Source organism: Lagopus leucura, unplaced genomic scaffold, assembly GCF_019238085.1.
Source record: "Lagopus leucura isolate 7727_CA_CO unplaced genomic scaffold, USGS_WTPT01 Super-Scaffold_100037, whole genome shotgun sequence".
NCBI lineage: Eukaryota > Metazoa > Chordata > Aves > Galliformes > Phasianidae > Lagopus > Lagopus leucura.
In genome coordinates, this window is record NW_024962286.1 from 4,540,465 (window position 1) to 4,560,470 (window position 20,006).

Consider the following 20,006-nt stretch of genomic DNA (forward strand, 5'->3'; position numbering starts at 1 on the left):
TTAAATTCAGGTGAAATTCGTGAATGATTGAGGATCCAGGCAAATTGGAAAGAAGATGTTATTAAATATTTTGATGATTAAAGGATTGAAGCATCTGACATAAAATGAGAGCATGAGCAAGCTGGGGTTATTTAGCCTCAGGAAGAGAAGACTCAGGAGAGATCTCATCAATGTGTATAAATACCAGATGGGAAAGCTTAAAAATAGGTGGACTTCTCAATAGGTACCCACTGACAGGGCAAGAAGCAGCAGCAAGAAACTGAAATGGAGGAAACTTCACTCAAACATTCAATATGCTACTTTTACTGTAAGAGTGGTCAGACATTAGAACAGGTTGCTCAGAGAGGTTGTGTAATCTGTCCTTGGATAATTCAGAACCACATTAGACAAGCTCCAGAGCATGTTGACCCTGCTGTGCGCAGCGTTTGACTAGGTGGTGTTCAGAGTCCCTCCTAAACTCAGCTGTTCTGTAATTCCACAGTTGCTCTCTATTGGATCAATGGAGAATAAAGGAAAGGACATTTTTTCTTCCAAATATTCTTAATTAAATTCTGTGAGGTCAAGCATCTGAAAAATTGACATGCACATAGGTCAGTTAGGCTCACTGATACCATCTGGTGGAAGAAGGCAGACTGCAGGCTAGGTGGAATAAGATGTGTGGGGTCAGTTCCCCAGAGATGCATCCATCCTTAGGATAAAGGTCTGTCAATCTATCTCCTTCCCCTTCTCCTCGGGCCAAGTCACAGACACTATAGGATGGTGTAACAGAGATCACTGCACCTGCAGGAATTCCTGACCTACGTACTCCACACTCGCTGCTTAATGCAGTAAAGCAGCCCTCAGGACAGCAAGATCTGTTTTATTGATTGGGAGCATAGCACATGCTGCATGGTGAACAAATGGTATTCGGGGGGCAGCGAGACAGACAAAGGCAAGTGCAAGGCAGAAAAAGAAATGGCTTTTCTGAGTCGTACTGCATCCAATCCTATTGATGCTTTGCTCTGGATGCTGCTGGTTTACCACTTAATACTCTCTGAAGATTCTAATGCATTGATCATAAGAGCCACCATAGATGTACCACTTTACTTATATTGTTAACGAGCTTGGCTATAAAGGGATTTGCAGCCTGAATTTCAGCACAGAGCCAAGGTATAATTTGCTCTGGGCTATAAAGCCTATAAATTATTGAGGCAATTTACTTGCAAGCCTGAATTTTCTTTCTGAGCACAAGGGCTCATGGTGAGCGCATGTGTGTGCGAGAGGAGAAACAAGACTGCAAGCTGCTGCCAGTGATGTAAGCACTGCCTTGCTCCAGCAGTGCATCTCCCCATCATGAGCTCTTGCACACAGCCAGCAAATAACAGAAAATAGCTGCCAAAGCAATTATTATGGACAAATGGGAGAAGAATTACATGTTGAACAGTGCCAGATGAGCACCAGATTCAATTCACAATAGATGTGCACTTCAGTTAATTACGGAGAGGAGCTTTTCCCTTAGAGATGTCACAAAGCTTCTGTGGATGTAATCAGAGTTTAGCAGATCTAGCAATGGTGTAAATGCTAGACTGACAAATCAGAATTCTTAGGTCCTCCATCCAGCTGAGCTTGTGGGACCCTCTGTGACCACATTTCCACTGTGGTAGGCACTGTGGGGAGGATTTCCCATTCCAAAGGATACATGCTTTAAACAGATCAACAGGAAAGGTGAAGAAAAAGAGACAGGAGAGAGGAAGTAGCTTTGTGGAGGTCACCCTGCAGGCTTCTAAACACGTCACAATAGCACACACACAGGCAGCTGCAGGTCGATTCCCTTGGCTGGGAATGGAAACCTTCAGCATTGCTGCAGCACTAGTAAACAGTATCCTTTATAATGTCTTGTGTTAAAGCTTCAGAATACTTGAAGAACTGGCTATAAGCTTTATGTACATAGACATCAATTGTCGTTGAATTAATTCCCATGCACCCCCTTCTAGTTTCTCTTTAATGGCTCTCAGAGAGCCAGACGTTGAGACATATCAAGGCTGTTTGGAAACAAGTGAGAAAGGACATGTGGTTAGACACGTGGTTAAGGGTAACAAAACCAAATGTAAGCTGGGCTCTTTTTCTGCAGTTGAGTTTTATTTTTTTCAAGTCGTGTAGAATGCAATTATAGAAGCAAGAAGTGCTTTCACTGACAAAACCAGGAACCCTGTCAACATACATAAGAACAATTACAGAACATCCTATCCATTGGATCCCCTTTACAACCTCAATAGGGTAGAAACAAAGAACACCACGCCTATGTAGGTTGGGAGCTTTTGAAGGTATCCTGTTTGAACCTCACTAAGTGGCATCAACCATCAACAGAGTTCTGTAGGATCATGAAGTCAGATCTCACACAGAGAGATAAACAGAGCTAGAAAGAACACAAAGAAAAGGTTAAAATGGAAATTTGTATGGAAAGCAGTGGTAGAAACAAGGAACAGTAATCTCAATTCTAAACTCAGATTTAATTAGTCAGTTTTAAAACATTAATCAAAGCTAAGTTCATTTTAACTTACCACTCATTAAGGCTAAGAAATCTTGCTATCCTTTTACAGGTGCATCGCAAAAATGCAGGTTGAATAGAATCTCTCTCAAACCTATTTTTATAGCCATTAACAAGAAATCATCTTTCGCTGCTTTGCCTTTATTTATGATCTTTATATCTGGAGAGATATATTTCATGCAATTCTCTTGAGCAAATGAAATGGGTTAAGTGGAGCTGCAAATAACGCGCAGTTGTCAGGGGAATAATCTGCCTCCTTGCAGACAGGGGCGGGGGGAGCTTTGGTTATCAGCGGTCAGAAGTCAGATCAAGGGCTCAGACATCACTACTGAAAACGTGAGGAGCAGACTGAGCTGCTTTTAATCTTTAAATACTAAATGTTTAAAGAAAATCCTGTGTTCCTGTGTGTTGATTGGGTCAAGGAAATAGTTTATTTTGAGTTAATGAACCACATTGTAAGGCAAGAGCCTTACAATACCCTCCATGGGTATCTGGTGTTTTGATACTGTGCCTAGCAGCAAATATGAGCAAAGGGAATGGGTCTCCTTGCAGTGGTAGGTAGTCTGTCAGGAATTTCTGAGAGCTCACATGACAGAAGCATTGTAAAAGCAAAAACATGCAGGGGAAGGAACTCAAACCCTTGTGATTTTATTCCCCTTTTATTCCTCTAGCAAACTCAGTCCTTGCACTGCAAAGTAGCCTCTCTCTGCAGAGCTGGTCGGAGCCCAGGCTCGGAGCCTTGCCTCTTGGCGCTACCGCTGAGCAGTTCCCAGCGATCACACAAGGCAATTCACTGAAAAGCGAAGGACTGCCCTCTTGTGTCAGTCACCGTTTTTTCATTCACCTCATTTTATATTCCTGTCTACTAACAAGAGTGCTCTGCCTTGTCTCTCTAGCAGTAGAGAGTTCAGTGTTTTAGCCCACTGATCGCTGTGCTGAGAAACAAAAAATGGGAAGTTTGAGTAATCCATACATATATTTACTATCGTAACAGACAGTACAGAACACAAGAAATATAGGGATAACGTGTTGGCTAACTGCGAGCTAGGCAAAATTTGCTAAAGATCTTTGTGAGATAGAAATGTAATCTCTGTTAAAAATTAATTACATTTATTGTTTTACATACAAGATTTTTGGTTTTGACATTTCCCTCCTAGTCTCTCTCTCTAATTTCATGTCTGCTGAGTCTTTAGTGTGTCCTGGGTTTCCTCATAGCTATAATTAACATAGACACCATGCTACATTTCTTACATCAAGCTTTCAAAACATGTTTGTTAGTGTGCACATAATGACTCAGAAGAGGAATTAGCCCTCCTCTGTGGTACAACCAGAAAGACAGATACAAACGTAATGTGGTGGCATAAAGAATTGCCTGGTTAGGCCACTGTTAAATCTTGATTTTTACACATGAAAGGGTGACAAGAGGTATCTCATGTTTGCAAGACTGCTTTGAAATTCCCCAGGATTTTCCTGTTTAGTGCAAGCAAATGTTACCAAGATGGGAAGAAATGTACTTGGGAGAGATTCACACTGCAGAAAATAATTATGAACTTGATGCTGATATTTTCAGGCAATATAATTAGCTCTTTGTGGTCAGTTACAACTGATTAGGTATCACAGTTTTTCCATAAACCTTAAACTGATGCCATGTGTGTTATCTTCTTGTTTACTTCAGCCTTTAAAAATAAGGGAAAACTACTATGTAGTTAACTGCTTGTCAAGCTCACACTGATAATCCACCAGGTGAGACGTCACATGAGTTCTCATGATGGTTGTGTCATGTTCTTCTGAAATTATTATATATTTTCTGCATCTAAAACAATTGATATTTCCAATTCCTGCTGTATTTCAACCCACTGTGCTCATCAGCAAAGAACATGAATATTGAAACACATTACTAATACTCAACCAAATATGGAAATCTCCTTGGGACTAATTTGTAGTTCAAGTGGCAGAAAGAAGTAGCAAAAAGATCCCACATGCAAGCCAGCTCATCTTGACAATAGATTTAAAGAAAAAAACGACTCAAAACCAATCCCTTCAAGTCTTATGTCCAACAAAAATAATCTCTCTTATCTGTTCCACTCCTTGTCTGTAGCTGTGAAACATAAAGTAATGCGTTTTCCTCCAAACACTTTCCTGTCCTTGTTTGCAGTCATTCTTCAGTTTAAGGAACACATGTCATTATGTAGTGACAAATTTAGCACCCCGGCAGTTTGCTGAGCTAACTGAGTTAAAGTTCTCAAAATGAAAGAAACCGTAGAGAGACAGAGTATCACTGACTCTCTAGTGTGAGTTTATAGGATTCTACTTTCAACTCCAGTTTGGGAAAGCTCTGTTCAGGAGCAGCAACTTGCTTTTTGTACCATCTGACTGTTTCCATGATGGCAACATCCCCGTGGTCGTCTGCTGGGCACAGGGAGTTATTTTTTCTTAAACAGGAGATGAAGAAGCATCCATGTCCCACCTTTATAGGCACTCTTAAACTGCTGCCCTTTATCACGATCTGTTAGGATAATCATTTTTCCATCATAACTTTGTCTTACAAGACCAAATTCTTCATGTCCTCTTTAACTTTCATAGTCCTTCCATTTCTTTGCTCCCCATCCAAAGTGAGCTAGAGCTGAGGCTGTTCTTGTGTTTCATCTTCTGAATTTGGCTGTGTTGCTTGATCTCTGTTGATTATGTCAGGTGAATTCTGGATGGGATTCTGCCCTCCTGACATCACCTGTCCTGGGATGTCACTGAGTTTCTGGCTGACCAGTGCTACTTCAATGTGTTGTTTACCCATTTGGACGGCTTCATCATAAGAAGGCGGCAAATCTATTGCGTAGGGACTGTAAGCTGGAGGGGATACAGAGCTCCTATCCATACCCACAAATATTGAAGGGATAGGGGCACTCGGAGGGTACTGGAATGAGCTATATGCTGTGAAGAAAAGAAACAAAAAGAAAAAAGATCAACAATTGCATGGAACCCTGATAGATAAAGGGCGAATGCCATTTTTCTCCAAGAAATTATAGTTTGCCTTTTGCTTGCAGAATAAATGCACACTACTAAAAGCTAGCACTATAGAATTATCCATGATGGAATCTATACGTTCTCAAAAAAACCAAAAACACAACACTGTCAGAAGAGCAAATTCTGCACATATTGCCATCAGCTGCTGTTGTAAAGCTCCTGACGGAGTAGGTGTAACCCAGAGGATACCTACAGGTGATGGTGCTGTGAGCAGTGCTGTCGCTGTCAATAGCAACAACGGTCAGATCATAGGGGTGCCGAGGGAAGGGCTGAACTGGAGGCCTCTTCTTCCGGCAGCAGAACTTCTTGCAGCTTGCTGTGATCCCACAGAGCAGGAGCATGAACACAGTCAGCAAGATTAACCTTAGAGAGGGTGGAGAACACCGTAATGTCATCAGTTATGTTTTACTTCTTCCAGAGCCAGCTATAACTGCACAGTAAATGGGTGAAAGACAGGTCAAACCTCCTCTTAGTGGTCCTGGATCCAGAATTACAAAGCTGAATCACAATCAGAACTGGAAGCACTCTGACTACTGGTACTATCCTTTCTGGCTTACAGATTCTGTAACGTTAACGATCTTGGGTTGTATATTCAGCTTGTTTGCAATGAAAGTGGAAAGGAAATGCAAGTATAACCTTGCAAAACCACTTTGCCTTGAAAATGCAACAATTGTTTCTAGATATGGTGCAACAAAGTAATATGACTGGCGGCACACTCAAAATGGACCTAGAGGACTGTTTTTGCAGAGAAAGGAAAACTCTGAACTGAAATGAAGGAACACTGATTTTTGTACAAGTTTGAAGTTTTGAGGAAGTGCTGCACTCTGCATCTTCTGGTGCTAAGAATGAGTACCTACAAGTCTGGAATAAAACCTCGCTTTCTCTTATTACAGTCAGGAATGGAGGTAGGCAGAAGAAACACACAGACGCTCTGAATACAGTGCAGGTGGCCTACAGGTCTTGGCTCTCCTGTGTGAGAAGTACACACTGCCCTGCTGGAACTTTGCAATGAAACATTCCTGCAGTGCAAGGAGTGTGACCTCATCTCTAGCCAGTGGGTATTGCCTTGCACTACCAGCGCTGCATGCTGGTGTGCAGTGACAGTCATGCCTTTACAGACTGCTACCCCTGGAGGAAGGCTGAAATCGCCTCAGGAGAGGTATCCCAGCACAAGCTCATTAGCTTTCACAATTTTAACTCTGCCTAATTACAGAAGCCTTAAAATATTTTATGCAACCATATGTATTTTTAAACAGTCCTGTATCAGCATGTTCTAAGAAAGCAAAGAATAGCAAATTAGCTCACACTGAATGATGATTAAAACTAATCAATTCAATCTGTTACTATCAAAATTACTGTGTTAAGTGACAGAATACAAGCTGCAAAAATAACATTAGGATACATAGAGCGCATGTTTTAGGAAAGAGACAAACACTTGTGGCAAGACCTTTGCTTCTCACTTACTATTATTCTTTCATTCAGCTTGAGATCAGAATGAAAAATCAACACCATAAGCTCACAGCCTCTTGTCCCATAAAAGGGAGAGCACTGAGGACTGCACTTGAGGCAGTGCCAAGTCCTAACAAGTCCGTTCTGTGCAGCTGCCATTGTGTCCCAAGTTGTTTATTTAGGAAGAACAAACAAGGTCTACAGCTGAACTCTGGTGTACTCGGAATGGAAAGATGACAGACCCCCAGATGAATGCTGTGCTCTGCCTGACACCTTATCTCCTCTGCCATCCCATCTGCCATGCATTCCCCTGGCAGCTTTCCCTGAGCAGTCCCTTCCACCCATCCTGACTGAGAGGAGCGTTCCCTTTACCTTACTGCAATTCTTGCTCACTGTGTGTCGATTTACTGAGTGAGATTAATAATAAACTTACCAGACATACCACAGACTTGTCCAATTAGACATGTTCTGAGGGCATCTGTGAAGAAAGGTGATAATTCACTGATTTTAAAATCCGCACTCAAACGGCCAGTACATGGCAGGGAATCAATTTCATGTGATTTCTGAGGTGTGAAAAGGGAAGCGATTAATAGGAATACGGAACAAAAATCCACCAGATCTCATTTCAGAGGACTGCTCTTCATAGCCGCAGCGTTACTCCAGCTAAGAACACGCAAACCCCACTGTAAAAGTGGGGCTCTGGGTGAACAAGTGCTTTCATGGAGAGACAGCTACACACGCTGGGTTCCCAAGGCACTACAAAATAGTTCTTTCATGTTACCCTCCATGAAGCAGCTGTCTGACAATCCCAGCCTAAGACAACTTCCCACTTCCCCCGCTTATTTTTAAATTGCTTTTTCATAGTTGCAGTACAACCAGGAATATCTTACTCAGATCTACTCGCAGTACAGAAAAAAACACAAGATAAGAAGCAGATCAGCTGTAACACATTTCAGACGCGGCAGTACTCCAAGTGGAGACTTGGAATGGATTTGATGCAGAGCGGTGCTTTTGGCCCCGGAGAGGAGCCTGCCGGCTGACTCCCAGCAGCTGACACTTCCGAGTCCTTAGGAAGAAGAGCGCTGTGCGGCTCCGTGCGTGCAGCAAGGGCAGCCAAGTCACGGCCCGGAGCCGGGAGACAAACCGGGCAGCAGCGGACGACCGCGAGTAAATCTTCCTTCTGCCCTGGTACTGTCACTCGATCAGAAAGGGAACAGACTGGGAAACGGACATTTGAAAAATTTCGATTACTCACTGGTCAGAGTCCTTCCTGCTATCCCCAGAAGAGCAAAGCAGTGCCTACGAAAGGGGGGGAAAAAAGGGATCAGGAAACCAGACGGACAGCCGCCGTGTCCCGCAGCAGGTGGCGGGCCGAGCGCCGCGGCGCTGCCCAAGGACGAGCGGCTCCGCGCCCAGGCCGCTGCGCTGCGGGGGGAACAACGCACGGATCGCCCCTATGGAGCCGCCCCGCCCCGCCCCGCCCCGCGCAGCGCTGCGTACGAGCGGCCCCTCGGCACTCCGTCCCGCACCGCCGCCCGGCTCCGTACCGCTGCGAGCCGAGCCGAGCCGCCCGCCGCGGGGAGGAGCCGAGGCGGGGCCGAGCCAGCCGGGCCCCCGCAGCGCCGTGATTTCCTGCAGGGCTCCCCCAGAAGGGCCCCTCCGGGCTCCTCTTACGCGCTCCGGGGTTCCCGGGATGCCGGTGCGGCTCTTGCAGCCGCCGCGGGGCTGTGATTCGGGATGGCCGTGCACAAGGGAAGCCGTGAAGTTGGGAACGTGATACAAAAGGAGCCCGGCTGGAGACTCTTCGAAAGGGTTGATAACTGCAGGACAAGGGGAAACGGTTTGAAGTTGAGGGAGGGAAGATTTAGGTTGGATAAATTCTTTGCTATGAGAGTGGTGAGGTGCTGGAACAGCTGCCCACAGAAGCTGTGGATGCCCCGTCCATCCCTGGAGGTGTTCAAGGCCAGGTTGGATGGGGCCCTGGGCAGCCTAGGCTGGTGTGAAATGTGGGGATTGGTGGCCCTGCTTGTGTCAGGGGGTTGGAGATTCATAATCCTTGAGGTCCCTTCCTACCCTAGCCATTTTATTTTAGGTGGATCACACATACTCAGAGCATTAAGAAGCTCCCCTTGCTTGTTTTGCCATCATCAGGAAGGAAGAAAACACGCATCAGGAGACAACTGTACCCATATGAAGGAAGGAGTATTTCTGCATCAGAGCTGAAGGTGATTTAAAGTTGCCGTTGAAGCAGTGGTACAGCAGAGGTCAGTTGCATGGCAGAAAAGTGTAATGTGAGTGCCGGGGCGTAAACCAGGCAGCAGCTGAGCACCGCTCAGCCTTTTTCTCCCTCCTCACCTCTCCCAGTGGGATGCAGGAGAGAATTGGGGGAAAAAAAAGGCAGAACTTGTAAGTTGAGATGAAGAGTATATACTAAGAAAAGAAAGAGAGGAGTAACAGCAACAATAACAATATCTATACATATTTACAAATCAAGTGAAGCACAACACAGTTGCTCACTACTCACCAAGTGATGCCCAAGGAGCAGCTGACCCCCAGCCTGTTTCTCTCAGTTTTATAGTTTTTTGCATGCAATATATGTGTCATATGGCATGCAATATCCCTTGGGCCAGATGAGGTCAGCTGCCCTGGTTCCGGCCTCTCCCAACTCCTTGTGCCCCTGGCACCTCGTGGGCAGGACAGAACAGGATGCTGAAAAACTGAAGTGTCTTTGGCTCTGTGCAGCGCCACTCAGCAGCAACTGAATCATCAGTGTGTTATCAACACTGTTTCTTTAGAAGCCAAAACACAATCATACCAGACACTGAAGAAAACCAACTGTTCCATCTGAAATCAGGACAACTAGCCACTATGCAGATGATCAGAACGAGGGTGATCATAAGCCTGGGTAAGCAACAAAAAAAAAGATAACTACAACTAGACCTATAAAGCAGGGGAGCTAACCGGGTTGTGAAAGATTTCAACTGGAGAACAAAGGGGAAGAATAACTAAAAGAAGAACATCTCATTGAGAGCTCTGACAGTACTTATAGCATGACAAAATACAGGTTGGTTTTTTTTCCCTGAGATTTTACTAAACAGGAGGAAATACATCTGGACTCCTGCAGGCAGAAGTTTCTTTTGTAAGAAGCAATAAAGAGCAACAGCAGACCTGATAGCATGGAAGTACCGAGTTGAGCAGCTTTCCCTCCAGCTAGCAGTCACTGGCTTTGCTCTATCAGAGATGTCACGTGCTGTTGACTGAAATATTTTCCTACAGGACCAACCAGGGTCATGGGACTGCAGCTCATTTAGAAAAAGCACCATTCATAAGTGTGGAGCAATCTCTGAAGTCACTGGATAAGAGAACACATACCCATGACACACACATACTCTCTCACTTTCTATCTTAATGTAGCTTTTAAGGAATATAAAATGGATGTAAATGGCATTCTTTTAAATTCTATTAAACTACAGCTGGATTAGAACCAAGAAGTATATCTACATTTAGATCCAAACTTTTTTGAAAGTTCAAGAGTTCACATCTGGCAATCCAAGAGCAATCCACAGTTTCAACACTCAGTGTAAAAGCATGATGTTCAGGAGTACAGTTAGAGAAAGAGAAAACTTAAGCTTCTGGAAAACTCAGTGTATTTCTGACAACACATTTTCGTATCTTCCTCACAGTGCGGGCCCCATCCCTACTGAAGTCTTGTGAACTTACATTTCTGTTTTGATGTTGTATGTGTAGCAGTTCCTGGCAATTTTAACACCCATGTACAGTAATTCTTGCTAACCTGCTTTGGAGGTGAAGTGTTGAACGGAATATTTGTTTCTTCAAGAGATTTCAAGAGATAAGTTACATGAAGGCTAGAAGTGCCACGTCAAGCTCCTCGTAGTTGGGCAAACATGAGGCATTTGCCATAGTGACATTTACAACTGGTCTAGTTCTGTTTTCTTACTGCTAAGCTAAACGAGCAATTTTAACAACTACACAAGTGACACAGGGTTTTGGAGTGGTGGTCAGGAAGCTTTATCACAGGCTGTGATTCATGAAAGATAACGCAAGATTTAAGGGATTCCTATGCTCCAGATCTTTGCTGACTCCATGGTCTCTTGTTCCCTATCTTGAACTGGTTCTGTACTTTCCCCTGAACCAGATACCACTTCTTGACCCAAGTTAAACCTATGAGGCACTTCAGCTTCCCCAGTAACCAGCAGGAATCTATTCTTAGTCAGAATTCAAATGAAAAACAATATAGAAAATAAAGTTCCTGGGCAGCCATGATCTGGTGTCTAATCATAGACAGCATGGTCACCATCTCTTCTTGATCATGAAGATTTCACGCTGTACTGTAGAAATGATTGCCCAAACTAGCAGGAGGAGGCTTAAAATAAAGTGCTTTATTCTGGTCTTAGTAGGAAAAACAAAAAAAGAAAACCACTTCAGCCATTAAAATGCATATGAAGTTTGAAGCAGACATTGTTTGAAACTCACCCATTTAGAGGTAAAAGATACTCCTTCTGAGGGAATTCCTGCCTTTGGAAGACACTGCAATTAACAGACATGTATCTACTTGGTGCCTCTCATTTATTCTTCCCTATACTACAACGTTAGCATCACCAGGTCAATCTAATCCTCTCCACTTTCCTCCTCCCCTCACATGTTTGCAACAGTTTCAGAATCTTCCCAGGTTCCAACTGAGATCCAGTGATTTCCCAAATATTAAGTGTTCACCTTCCACATAGCTTCAGGCCCTCAGCCAGTGGGAGCAGATATAACTGTTGCCACAAAGAGGATTCGGTAAGATTCCTTTATGTCACCTTTTAAGTTCAGGAAGGCTGTCTCAACCAGGGGGGCACTGGCCTACAAAGAAAAAAAAAAAAAACACACACACAGAATCAACCTATTTCTTTTGTAGATTTGAAAAGATGAGTCAATCAAATTCTAAACTGTTTTTCAGCTCAGGTGTAAGATGCACCCCTTATAGCCATAAGTCACCTCTTTTTCCTCTTGGTTGATTGCTTCCTGTCTTCACACAACGTTCACACTGCAGTGAACAAAGCAGACTAAGTGCTCTATCCACAGAGCACTATGGATGCTGTCACCACATTGCACCCATGACAACTGGGCAAGGCAGCAACAGAGCATGCTGCAGTGAGGGTTAGGAAAGAAGTGAACCCCGTTAGCCATGATTTAGCATTCAATCTTGTGTAACAACTAGTGGTTGCCAAGAAGAACGATGTCAGCCTCGTATGTCGTGCCAGGATCTTTACTGCCTTCTTTCCAAGCAATGACAGCATCCCTTTAATTTTGGATTAGGCCGCTCATTCTGCCGTCCCACACACTGCTGACAACAAAAATTAGCAGAGTGGATACTTTCAGTCTCCACAAGTACACAAGAAGATTAATTTGAAAGGGCATTTACATCCTTAGGGCTGTTTTGAAATTGTACTAAGACTGCAATACAAAAAAAGCAGGAGATACCAGGGAAACAAGGTTCATTAAGCAGTTCATAAAGCAGAAATGAAACAGGTCCCACTGACTTCTAGGAATATACCAAAAGAAAAGGTACCCAGGCTTTAAAACAAATGTGAAACTGTGGCAGAATGATCCATGGAAACATAGTTCTCTATCAGCAGGACTGCAGGTTTCTTTAGAAAAGGAGCATTAAGAAAGTCACTTCATGGATGCGAACAAAGCAGCATCCTTTGGTGAACAGGAGCAGTATTTTGGCACTGTACAATGCAGTGGTCTGTAAGAATTTATTTTAAGTCCTATGAAGTGCAAGTGACTAATGCTTGTTCTCATCACACAGATGAATGGAAGTCAAAGATGAGATAGAAAGCCTTCAAATCATACGTATATAGTTACTGGCTTTTGTTCCTGCATCTTAATGTGTCAAAGCAGCTTTTGTATTGACCCTTTAAGTCAGTGAAAACACAGCTGCAGTGCTGGCGGTTTAAGAAGCCATGCGCAACTGTTACTTACATCAAAGTCAGCAGGTGGCACCCAACAAACGCTGATGCGTTTTACATGACCACGATCAACTTTTCCCTTCGCAGGTTCAATAGCAAATCCCTTCTTCTGGAGGTGTGACAGGTTATCAAAACTGAACTCCACATTCTGCAAGAAACACAACACGCCTCCCTCACAGTCAACTCAATCTCTTTATACATAATAGCCATTTGTTCACTTAATTTGCCAGGATACTACATGGAGCCCTATTGTTTGCCAAGCTACTTCTGCCATTTGAAACTGAAAACAGCCATCTTGTTCACTGTCACAAGAAATCATAAAACAATACTAAAATGAGGACCAGAACTGCAATTCAGTTCTGTGCTCAAACTGTTGTATTTCAGAATTAGAGAAGGAAATTATTAAAACTAATTTAACATAATGCTAATGCCTCTTATCAACCCCTGAAAATCCATCTTTTATTTTCTTTCACCAATGTTTTTGTGTAAAGTTTGTTAGAAAAATATGAGAGTCATTTTTAATTTGGAGAACAAGTTCTTGACAGAAGGCACTCGTAACCACTTGCACTCTACCAGTATTTTTAACAGCATCTCATACAAGACTGCATTTTCTTCACCTTCTTAGATGCAAACTGAGCTGTCTGTATAGCTCCAACTTTCAGTTCTGTCACTGCTGGCAGTAGGGCATTCTCTCCCTCCATGTGCTCCAGAAGCAGGAGAATGGACTTCACTGGTTCTTGCAGCTCTAAAGAAACATGAATCAAGTAAAGTTTGAGAATAAGTTCAAACCCCTGAAAGCATGTCTATTCCATAGCAGTAGAATCAGGAAAATCCAGTATATGCTGAACACATGAAACAATTTTGTAAAAATTTAGTGCATGCCAGAGAAGTGGCAGAAAAATCAATACAGCTTAGTTCTCTGTATTAGTATTAAATTACAGTAGATATTTACAAGGTAAGTTGCAAAGACATATGATCTTCATTAGGATTCAACTGCATTAGAACTCAGATAAAACCTTAAGAGAAAGTTTCAGACAGATTTGGAGGGGGGGTTATGAATATAGGTTATACCATAAATCTTGTTCTCCCTGTCAAAAGGTTATCCTTAGCATGCTTTCTCTCAAAAGACAAGGAACATGCCTATGGCTTATAGCTCACTGTTCTGTAAAAAACAAAGTGGCAGCACACTACCTTCTTTTAGTGCTTTCTTTGATGACAGAGGTGATGTTACAGCCAAGGACTCAATGGGCACATCTAGTGGAATTCCACCTTCCACAAACATGGGATGATCTCTTGCTGCACCTTTAAGCTGGAGAACATGGGCAGTCTTCTATATGGGACAAGAATATTTTGGATACAGGTTACAGCTTAAGCACCAGTGTAACTGGAACACAGAACAGCCTCAGTTGCTTAAGAACAGTATCATCTGCTTACCCTCAGTGCCAGGAGTTACCAGACAATAGCACAAGAAGTCTGTACCTTCCCCTTGTCTCGTCTGCTCAAGCACTTTTGTTTTAAAGCTTTCATTCTTAGGCTGTGTGCCTCAGAAGGGACTGGAATAACTATTTACAGTAAAGCCAAACTCAGCTTAAAGTTAATAAACTTGAACCAGCCTTTATTCATTTTATTCTGATTTTCTTTTTACCTGCAATTCCAAAATATAATCTAGGAATACAAAACATGGAAGGAGAGAAACAGTACTTAGTCACTATATTTCCACGCAGTTTGCAGTGCATGCTGATGGTCATTAGTGGTCACCCTTCCTTAACTTTTGGTTAGCCTCTTTTGGACCATGGCATAAAGCTACCTGCCATGCTGCCAGCTTGTGTGTCCTGATTTGGGCTCCATCTAAGCTCAACTGCTGCTCTACAGATGGAAGCCTCATCCCTCACGCTGAGAGAATGCAGAAGCAGCTTCCTGGTACTTGGTGCACCTGCCAGTTTGCACTGTGCTGCATAGCTCTGCTCCCTTCTACAATTAACTACTACTTGCAGAGAGCCCAGCTGGAGCAGTGCTCAGCAGCGTGGCAGCAAGCTAGCTCCCATCACCTCGCTGTGCTCACGCTGTGCACAGGACTGAAGTTACAATTGTCACAAATGAGAAACTGAATATTTAAAACCTGAAGAAAGTCGGTGGGCCCCAAGCCTGCCATTTCCTATTTATATCAGTTAATCTGATAAGGGCAGTGTTTCAGCCTATAAATCCTGTCCACTAGATACAATTATTTACAACCCCTACTAAGATCCATACTGATAAAATCTTGGTAGCCTTACCTTGCCAAAGAGCACAACCTTGAGACACTCAGAGTAGTACAGACCTTCACGCTCAGGACTGAAAGTAACAGAAAAGTCCTGGCTTTCTCCAGCAAGAATTTCTCCTTCTGTAGGAAGGACACTGAACACACTTAAACCATTGTAGTTCTCTGATCCTGGTAAATGAAAACCAGGACGTGTGTAAGATAGGAGGACAGTTCAGTTTTAGTTCTACATGTATTTTAAACCCATTTCATTTTTGTTATAAGAAAATGAAATCTGATAAATGGTTCTGCAGCAAAACAGAGCATTACAAATTGTAGATAAGTCCATTTATCAGTTTGATGCATTAATCTCCAGTGGAGCTGAAGAGGCATCATCAAACCCTTCCTATATCCTTCCACATCTTTCTTACAGGGAAGGACATCCCAGAATATGCTCTAATTTAAAAACACTCTATGGGCTTATTTAGATTCAAACACCGGTGTCTCCTTCTGAATATCTGCTCAGGCTGCATAGACTTACAGCTACCTACACTGACAGATTCAGTACAGCTCCTGTAGGGGAGACAAAACTGCCTTTAATTTCAGCCATGTGAGGCCCCAGGTTTTGACAGAGTTGTATAAGTCTAACATGACAAAGCATTGCTGCTATTAGATACTGTGTGAAAGTTACCAGCAATCTCTGCTCCTTGTAAAGAGGACATAAGAAAGGATGGAATCCTCTGCTGATCTTTCTCCCTCGTGGATGAAAATGAATCCAGATGAATGGAGCATTGCAGGGTCAGCATGGAAGTGTTCTGTATCTGATAACATGAATTTACACAACAGCATTTTTATGAAGTAAATAGATTCTCAGTCCTGTAGGAGCTGTTTTTTTGTAAACTGGCTGAATTTATGTTGCTGTACTACAGTATTGTATACACTCTACATAATGGCTAGATCTACAGAAGAGTTGAAACAGGCCCTTTCTCTTCCATAGAAGGTAGCACATCCCTATATATTACATAGGCAGAACCCTGCAGGCAGCACAGAACCAGCTAACACAATCCTCTCTGCACAGTCCTGTTACCTTCAGCCCAACTCATTCTGCCATGTATGCCTTTAAAGCTCCGCTCTTTTGTCTATAGCTTGTGTTCCACCAGTCTGGGAACTACAGTACTCTTCATCCTACCTATAGAAACTGTTGATATGCTTCCTTGGTTCAGTACTGAGGGCTTTACCTTGAACGTGGACGTCGCCTTCTCACTGGTTAGGACATAGCCCATATCAAGTACTTCTTCCACAGAGCAAACCGTTGATGGCGTCACCCCATAACCAGTGATCCGTAGTGGCAAGTTGTTTTTTACAGTCTGGACGTGCAGCATTTCAAAGAACTGCCAAGGAGATGTCTGTATCAGCCCGTTTGCTGAAGGAAACACTCCCACAACCCTCAGCAGCACTGCCTGGCTTCCAGGTCAGCCTCCCCTCCAGCCACCCCAACCCTCCTGCCCTGCACCCCCAGCCCCTGGTGGCTGTTACTACAGAACTTCTGAATTCAGTGCACAACGATCCAGATGTTGAAAAGGGGCCGTGCACAGCCAGAGTTTTCTTATTATACAGACACACCTAGTCAGCAGAACATATATATGATGTGGCCCTTCATGTCTCCCTCTTTTGCCCCACATCTCCTTACTCACCAATTTGTCCTCATTTGGAGAAAAAGAGATGACGAGGGTTCTGATTTCACCTGGCTCAAGCATCCTAACTGGTCTGACCAACAGGAAGGGACCGCTGGGATTCAGAACTGAGAATCGTAGCTAAAGAAGTGCAACTCAAGGAAAAAAGTTTATGAACAAGCACTGGGAAGAGAGAGAAGAGCAGCTTGTAAGCATTGTTCTGGCAAAAAAAATAAAGTGTAAACCATCCATCTCCAAACAAATGTGAGAGATCAATAATGAAGAGGAAAGAAGGATAAATCGGTTAAATATTCTTGGTAACGCACTTCTTGTGTCACCAGATTTCAGAGCGAGACTCGAGGAATCTCCTCCTTGAGCACTGAACTGCTCCTACAGATAAGGCTCAAAATGAACAGCTTTTCCTTTTTGGAAGGATACTTCCAGCTTTTCTGGGGAGATATTTTGTAACGTAGTTTGCTTCAGTATTGTTTGGCCTGTTATGAGTGAAAATGAAATTTAAAAGCATGATGAAGCTTACTCCCAACACAATCAATTCATTTCAGTCATGTTTCTACCCATGTCAAACATTCATTCCACTTCCATGGTTAACAAATAAGAGTCCATTTAAAGCTTCAAATTTGGACAGTATTGCCCAGCTCCTGATTCCACATTTCAGTATCAAGTTAGCTTTTTTCATGCCTCAGAGGTCCAGATAGGCTCCTGATTTTCCACCTGAATACCTTTCACAGGGCTAATTTCTATACTGACATTCAAAAAATCTATTAAAAATAAAAAGAAAATGCAAAACTACGACCAGAAGAAATTAAAGACAAAAAAAGCTCAGTGTTTTAATTCAGATTTCATACCTACTGCCACATCACCAAAATCGACCGTGTTTCTTCCATTATCTGAAGTGACCACAACAGATGGTGCTACAGCTGGACAATGCAGCTCCAAATACAAGGTGTTATAAGGGCTGGGGAGACAGTAAAAGGATATTTGTTCTAAAATTATACAGACAAAAAGCAATTATCAGAAATCTGTTCCTGTTCTGTTCACACAACAGTATCATTAAGCTGGTATTACAGAAGAAAACAATTTTTAGTGGCTGATTTTTGTGCGTTGCCTCCACAGAAAGATGGAGGACATCAAGCTATGACATTTTTCACACAATTGTTCTCTAAGCTGCTTTCCTACTTGCATGTTAGATTCTTACCCAACTAGCAGGCTGTGAGCATGTATTTCTACCACTGACCTATGAAGCAATTCTGAAAATAAACCAAAGGAATAAATTAACCTGCCTACCACTTCCCTGCAAACCTCCTGAAATATGAAGAATTGCAAAGATCTCACTTCAAGTCGTGTGTGTGGGGAATACCTGAAGCTTAGACTTTCCAAGCCTCTCTTCTCATCAATATCTCCACTTGCAACAAAGCATGGTATGGTGTATTTTTCAAACCTTCCTCTGAAATTCCTTGTCAGGAATGTCTGCGCTGCTATGTAAGCCTCTGAGCTAGAAAAGCCAGGAATAACAATAATCTCAGTAAGAGAGAAAGGAAGAGAAAAAAATATCAAAAGATACCCACTGAGCAATTTGCACTTATATTTTCTTCGTTAGACATTCAAAATACAGCATAGCAGTGACACTAAATCACTCAGTACACCAGAATGGACAGCTTCCAGCTGGGCTGAATCCGTACAGCTCAGTCAGACCTGTTTAGAAAAGGTGCACTGTTCAGTCATTTCCACTGGCAGCAAGGTTCAGCTGTGGAGCTGCCCCTTAAGATGATACACTTGTATCCCCAGCCACATCTACCAGGGCAGCCACAGCTCATGCTTTCTGATAGATTCTTTGAAGTCTTCTATTTCTCTGGTGCATATAAAAGGATTCTTTGCCTCACATGAGAGGTTACAGCTGCGTGGCGTAAAAGCAGTGCTAATTTTGGAAGCAGCATTTGCAATAGAACTGAAGTTATTTCTTCACTACGGTTTGGCTTTTTCTCCACATGTAGGTTCAGCAGATTTATAAAGAAAATTTGTTTAGTTAATAGAAGACGCTTTTGCTGACTTACTCAGACTTTATCTCTTTGGATTCTGGTTGCTCGGATTTATATGAAGAACTCAGGTATTTAGCACTCCCAGTCCTTACAACCTGTCTGGAAGACTGCCGTCTGGAAATGGGAACACTTAATTTCTTTCCCTCTCTCTTCTCATCTGTCTTCCTTTTCTGCAAACACACAGCAAACTTGCACACTAATACCAATCACATACAATGCAATCAAGGCATTTGTTTACAAATATTCAGTCCCTGGCCCAAGAATCACCTGAGAGGCAGCGCCCTGCAGGGTATGAAGCAAGGTAACAGAACTGTGGTAACAGGTCACAGATGCAGTAGTTATTACAAACAGTTCTAATAACATTCAGGTAAAACGGGCAATTTTAGCTATTGACCTCATAATCAAGCAAACCACAGTGCTGACATAAGCTAACTGTTAATAAAACCCTATAAGAATGAAAATGTGGTAGTGAAGTAAAATTGATGTGCAGTCTGTTCACTGAGCAATAAGTGCAGCAGTGCCCTCCTGTACAGCAGTGCTGTAAGGCAGGTCTTACAGCAATCAGGAGTTTGGACTTCAACGTGGAAATAATTTTGTGATAAAAATACCATTTAGAGAAACAAATATCTGGAAGTAATAGACCAACAGCACGTGCTGCTTCTTAGCATTCCTTACTTGTATTTCTGCCCCTGTTGCAGCTGCTTCACAAAGCCTCAGAGCTGCCTCTTCTCTGATTAGCTGATCTGACAATGTTGGTCTGAAGGACACTTGAATCAAGCTTTTCTGGGAAAGAGGGAACATACACAAGAACGATAGGCAGAATTCATCCCTCATACATGTGTTATACCTACAGAGCTTGATAGGAGCATATATCTGACAGCAAAACATTTTTTCTCCTCTAATGAGACAAACTTATTAAGGTCACTTTCAGCTTTTCTGAAGTCCACTGCATCCCAGTGGGCTGGTATTACATGGCCATCACTTTTGGTATCTAAACTTTCCTCAAATAAGTAACAGTGATAGCACTGGGGAAAGAACACTTGGGGACAGCTCCCATAAACTAGACTT

The 20,006-nt window shown here is 42.8% G+C and overlaps 3 protein-coding genes across 3 annotated transcripts in view; 1 reads left to right on the forward strand and 2 right to left on the reverse strand.

The window, feature by feature from the left end:
* Nucleotides 1-20,006, forward strand: part of GABRD (gamma-aminobutyric acid type A receptor subunit delta) — an 81,468-nt gene that overhangs the window by 11,923 nt on the left and 49,539 nt on the right. The gene's annotated exons all lie outside the window — the stretch shown is intronic.
* TMEM52 (transmembrane protein 52) lies at nt 2,098-8,566 on the reverse strand. The gene is made up of 5 exons (XM_042883113.1): nt 8,545-8,566; nt 8,253-8,296; nt 7,431-7,475; nt 5,742-5,911; nt 2,098-5,455 (listed from the first exon to the last, which is right to left on the reverse strand). Exons 3-5 carry the CDS (start codon nt 7,460-7,462, stop codon nt 5,145-5,147), a joined length of 513 nt encoding a protein of 170 aa, XP_042739047.1. The 5' UTR covers nt 7,463-7,475; nt 8,253-8,296; nt 8,545-8,566; the 3' UTR covers nt 2,098-5,144.
* The window catches only part of CFAP74 (cilia and flagella associated protein 74), a 37,021-nt gene continuing 28,392 nt past the window's right edge, over nt 11,378-20,006 (reverse strand). The window contains exons 26-38 of the mRNA XM_042883102.1: nt 19,614-19,721; nt 18,954-19,108; nt 18,260-18,394; nt 17,748-17,857; nt 17,320-17,375; nt 16,903-17,022; nt 16,447-16,599; nt 15,900-16,029; nt 15,246-15,400; nt 14,164-14,302; nt 13,590-13,717; nt 12,986-13,120; nt 11,378-11,860 (exon numbers count right to left, since the gene is read on the reverse strand). Coding sequence (XP_042739036.1) covers nt 11,753-11,860; nt 12,986-13,120; nt 13,590-13,717; nt 14,164-14,302; nt 15,246-15,400; nt 15,900-16,029; nt 16,447-16,599; nt 16,903-17,022; nt 17,320-17,375; nt 17,748-17,857; nt 18,260-18,394; nt 18,954-19,108; nt 19,614-19,721 — 1,632 coding nt within the window. The 3' untranslated portion in view covers nt 11,378-11,752. The remainder of the gene's footprint in view (nt 11,861-12,985; nt 13,121-13,589; nt 13,718-14,163; nt 14,303-15,245; nt 15,401-15,899; nt 16,030-16,446; nt 16,600-16,902; nt 17,023-17,319; nt 17,376-17,747; nt 17,858-18,259; nt 18,395-18,953; nt 19,109-19,613; nt 19,722-20,006) is intronic.

What these genes read in the sequence shown, in the direction of transcription:
- TMEM52 (XM_042883113.1), bottom strand. Translation starts at nt 7,462, where the DNA reads ATGTCTAATTGGACAAGTCTGTGGTATGTCTG. An exon ending in ACAAGTCTGTGGTATGTCTG is followed by an intron (nt 5,912 to 7,430) that starts GTAAGTTTATTA and finishes ACCCTCTCTAAG; the next exon opens with GTTAATCTTGCTGACTGTGT. An exon ending in TGCTCACAGCACCATCACCT is followed by an intron (nt 5,456 to 5,741) that starts GTAGGTATCCTC and finishes TTTTCTTCACAG; the next exon opens with CATATAGCTCATTCCAGTAC.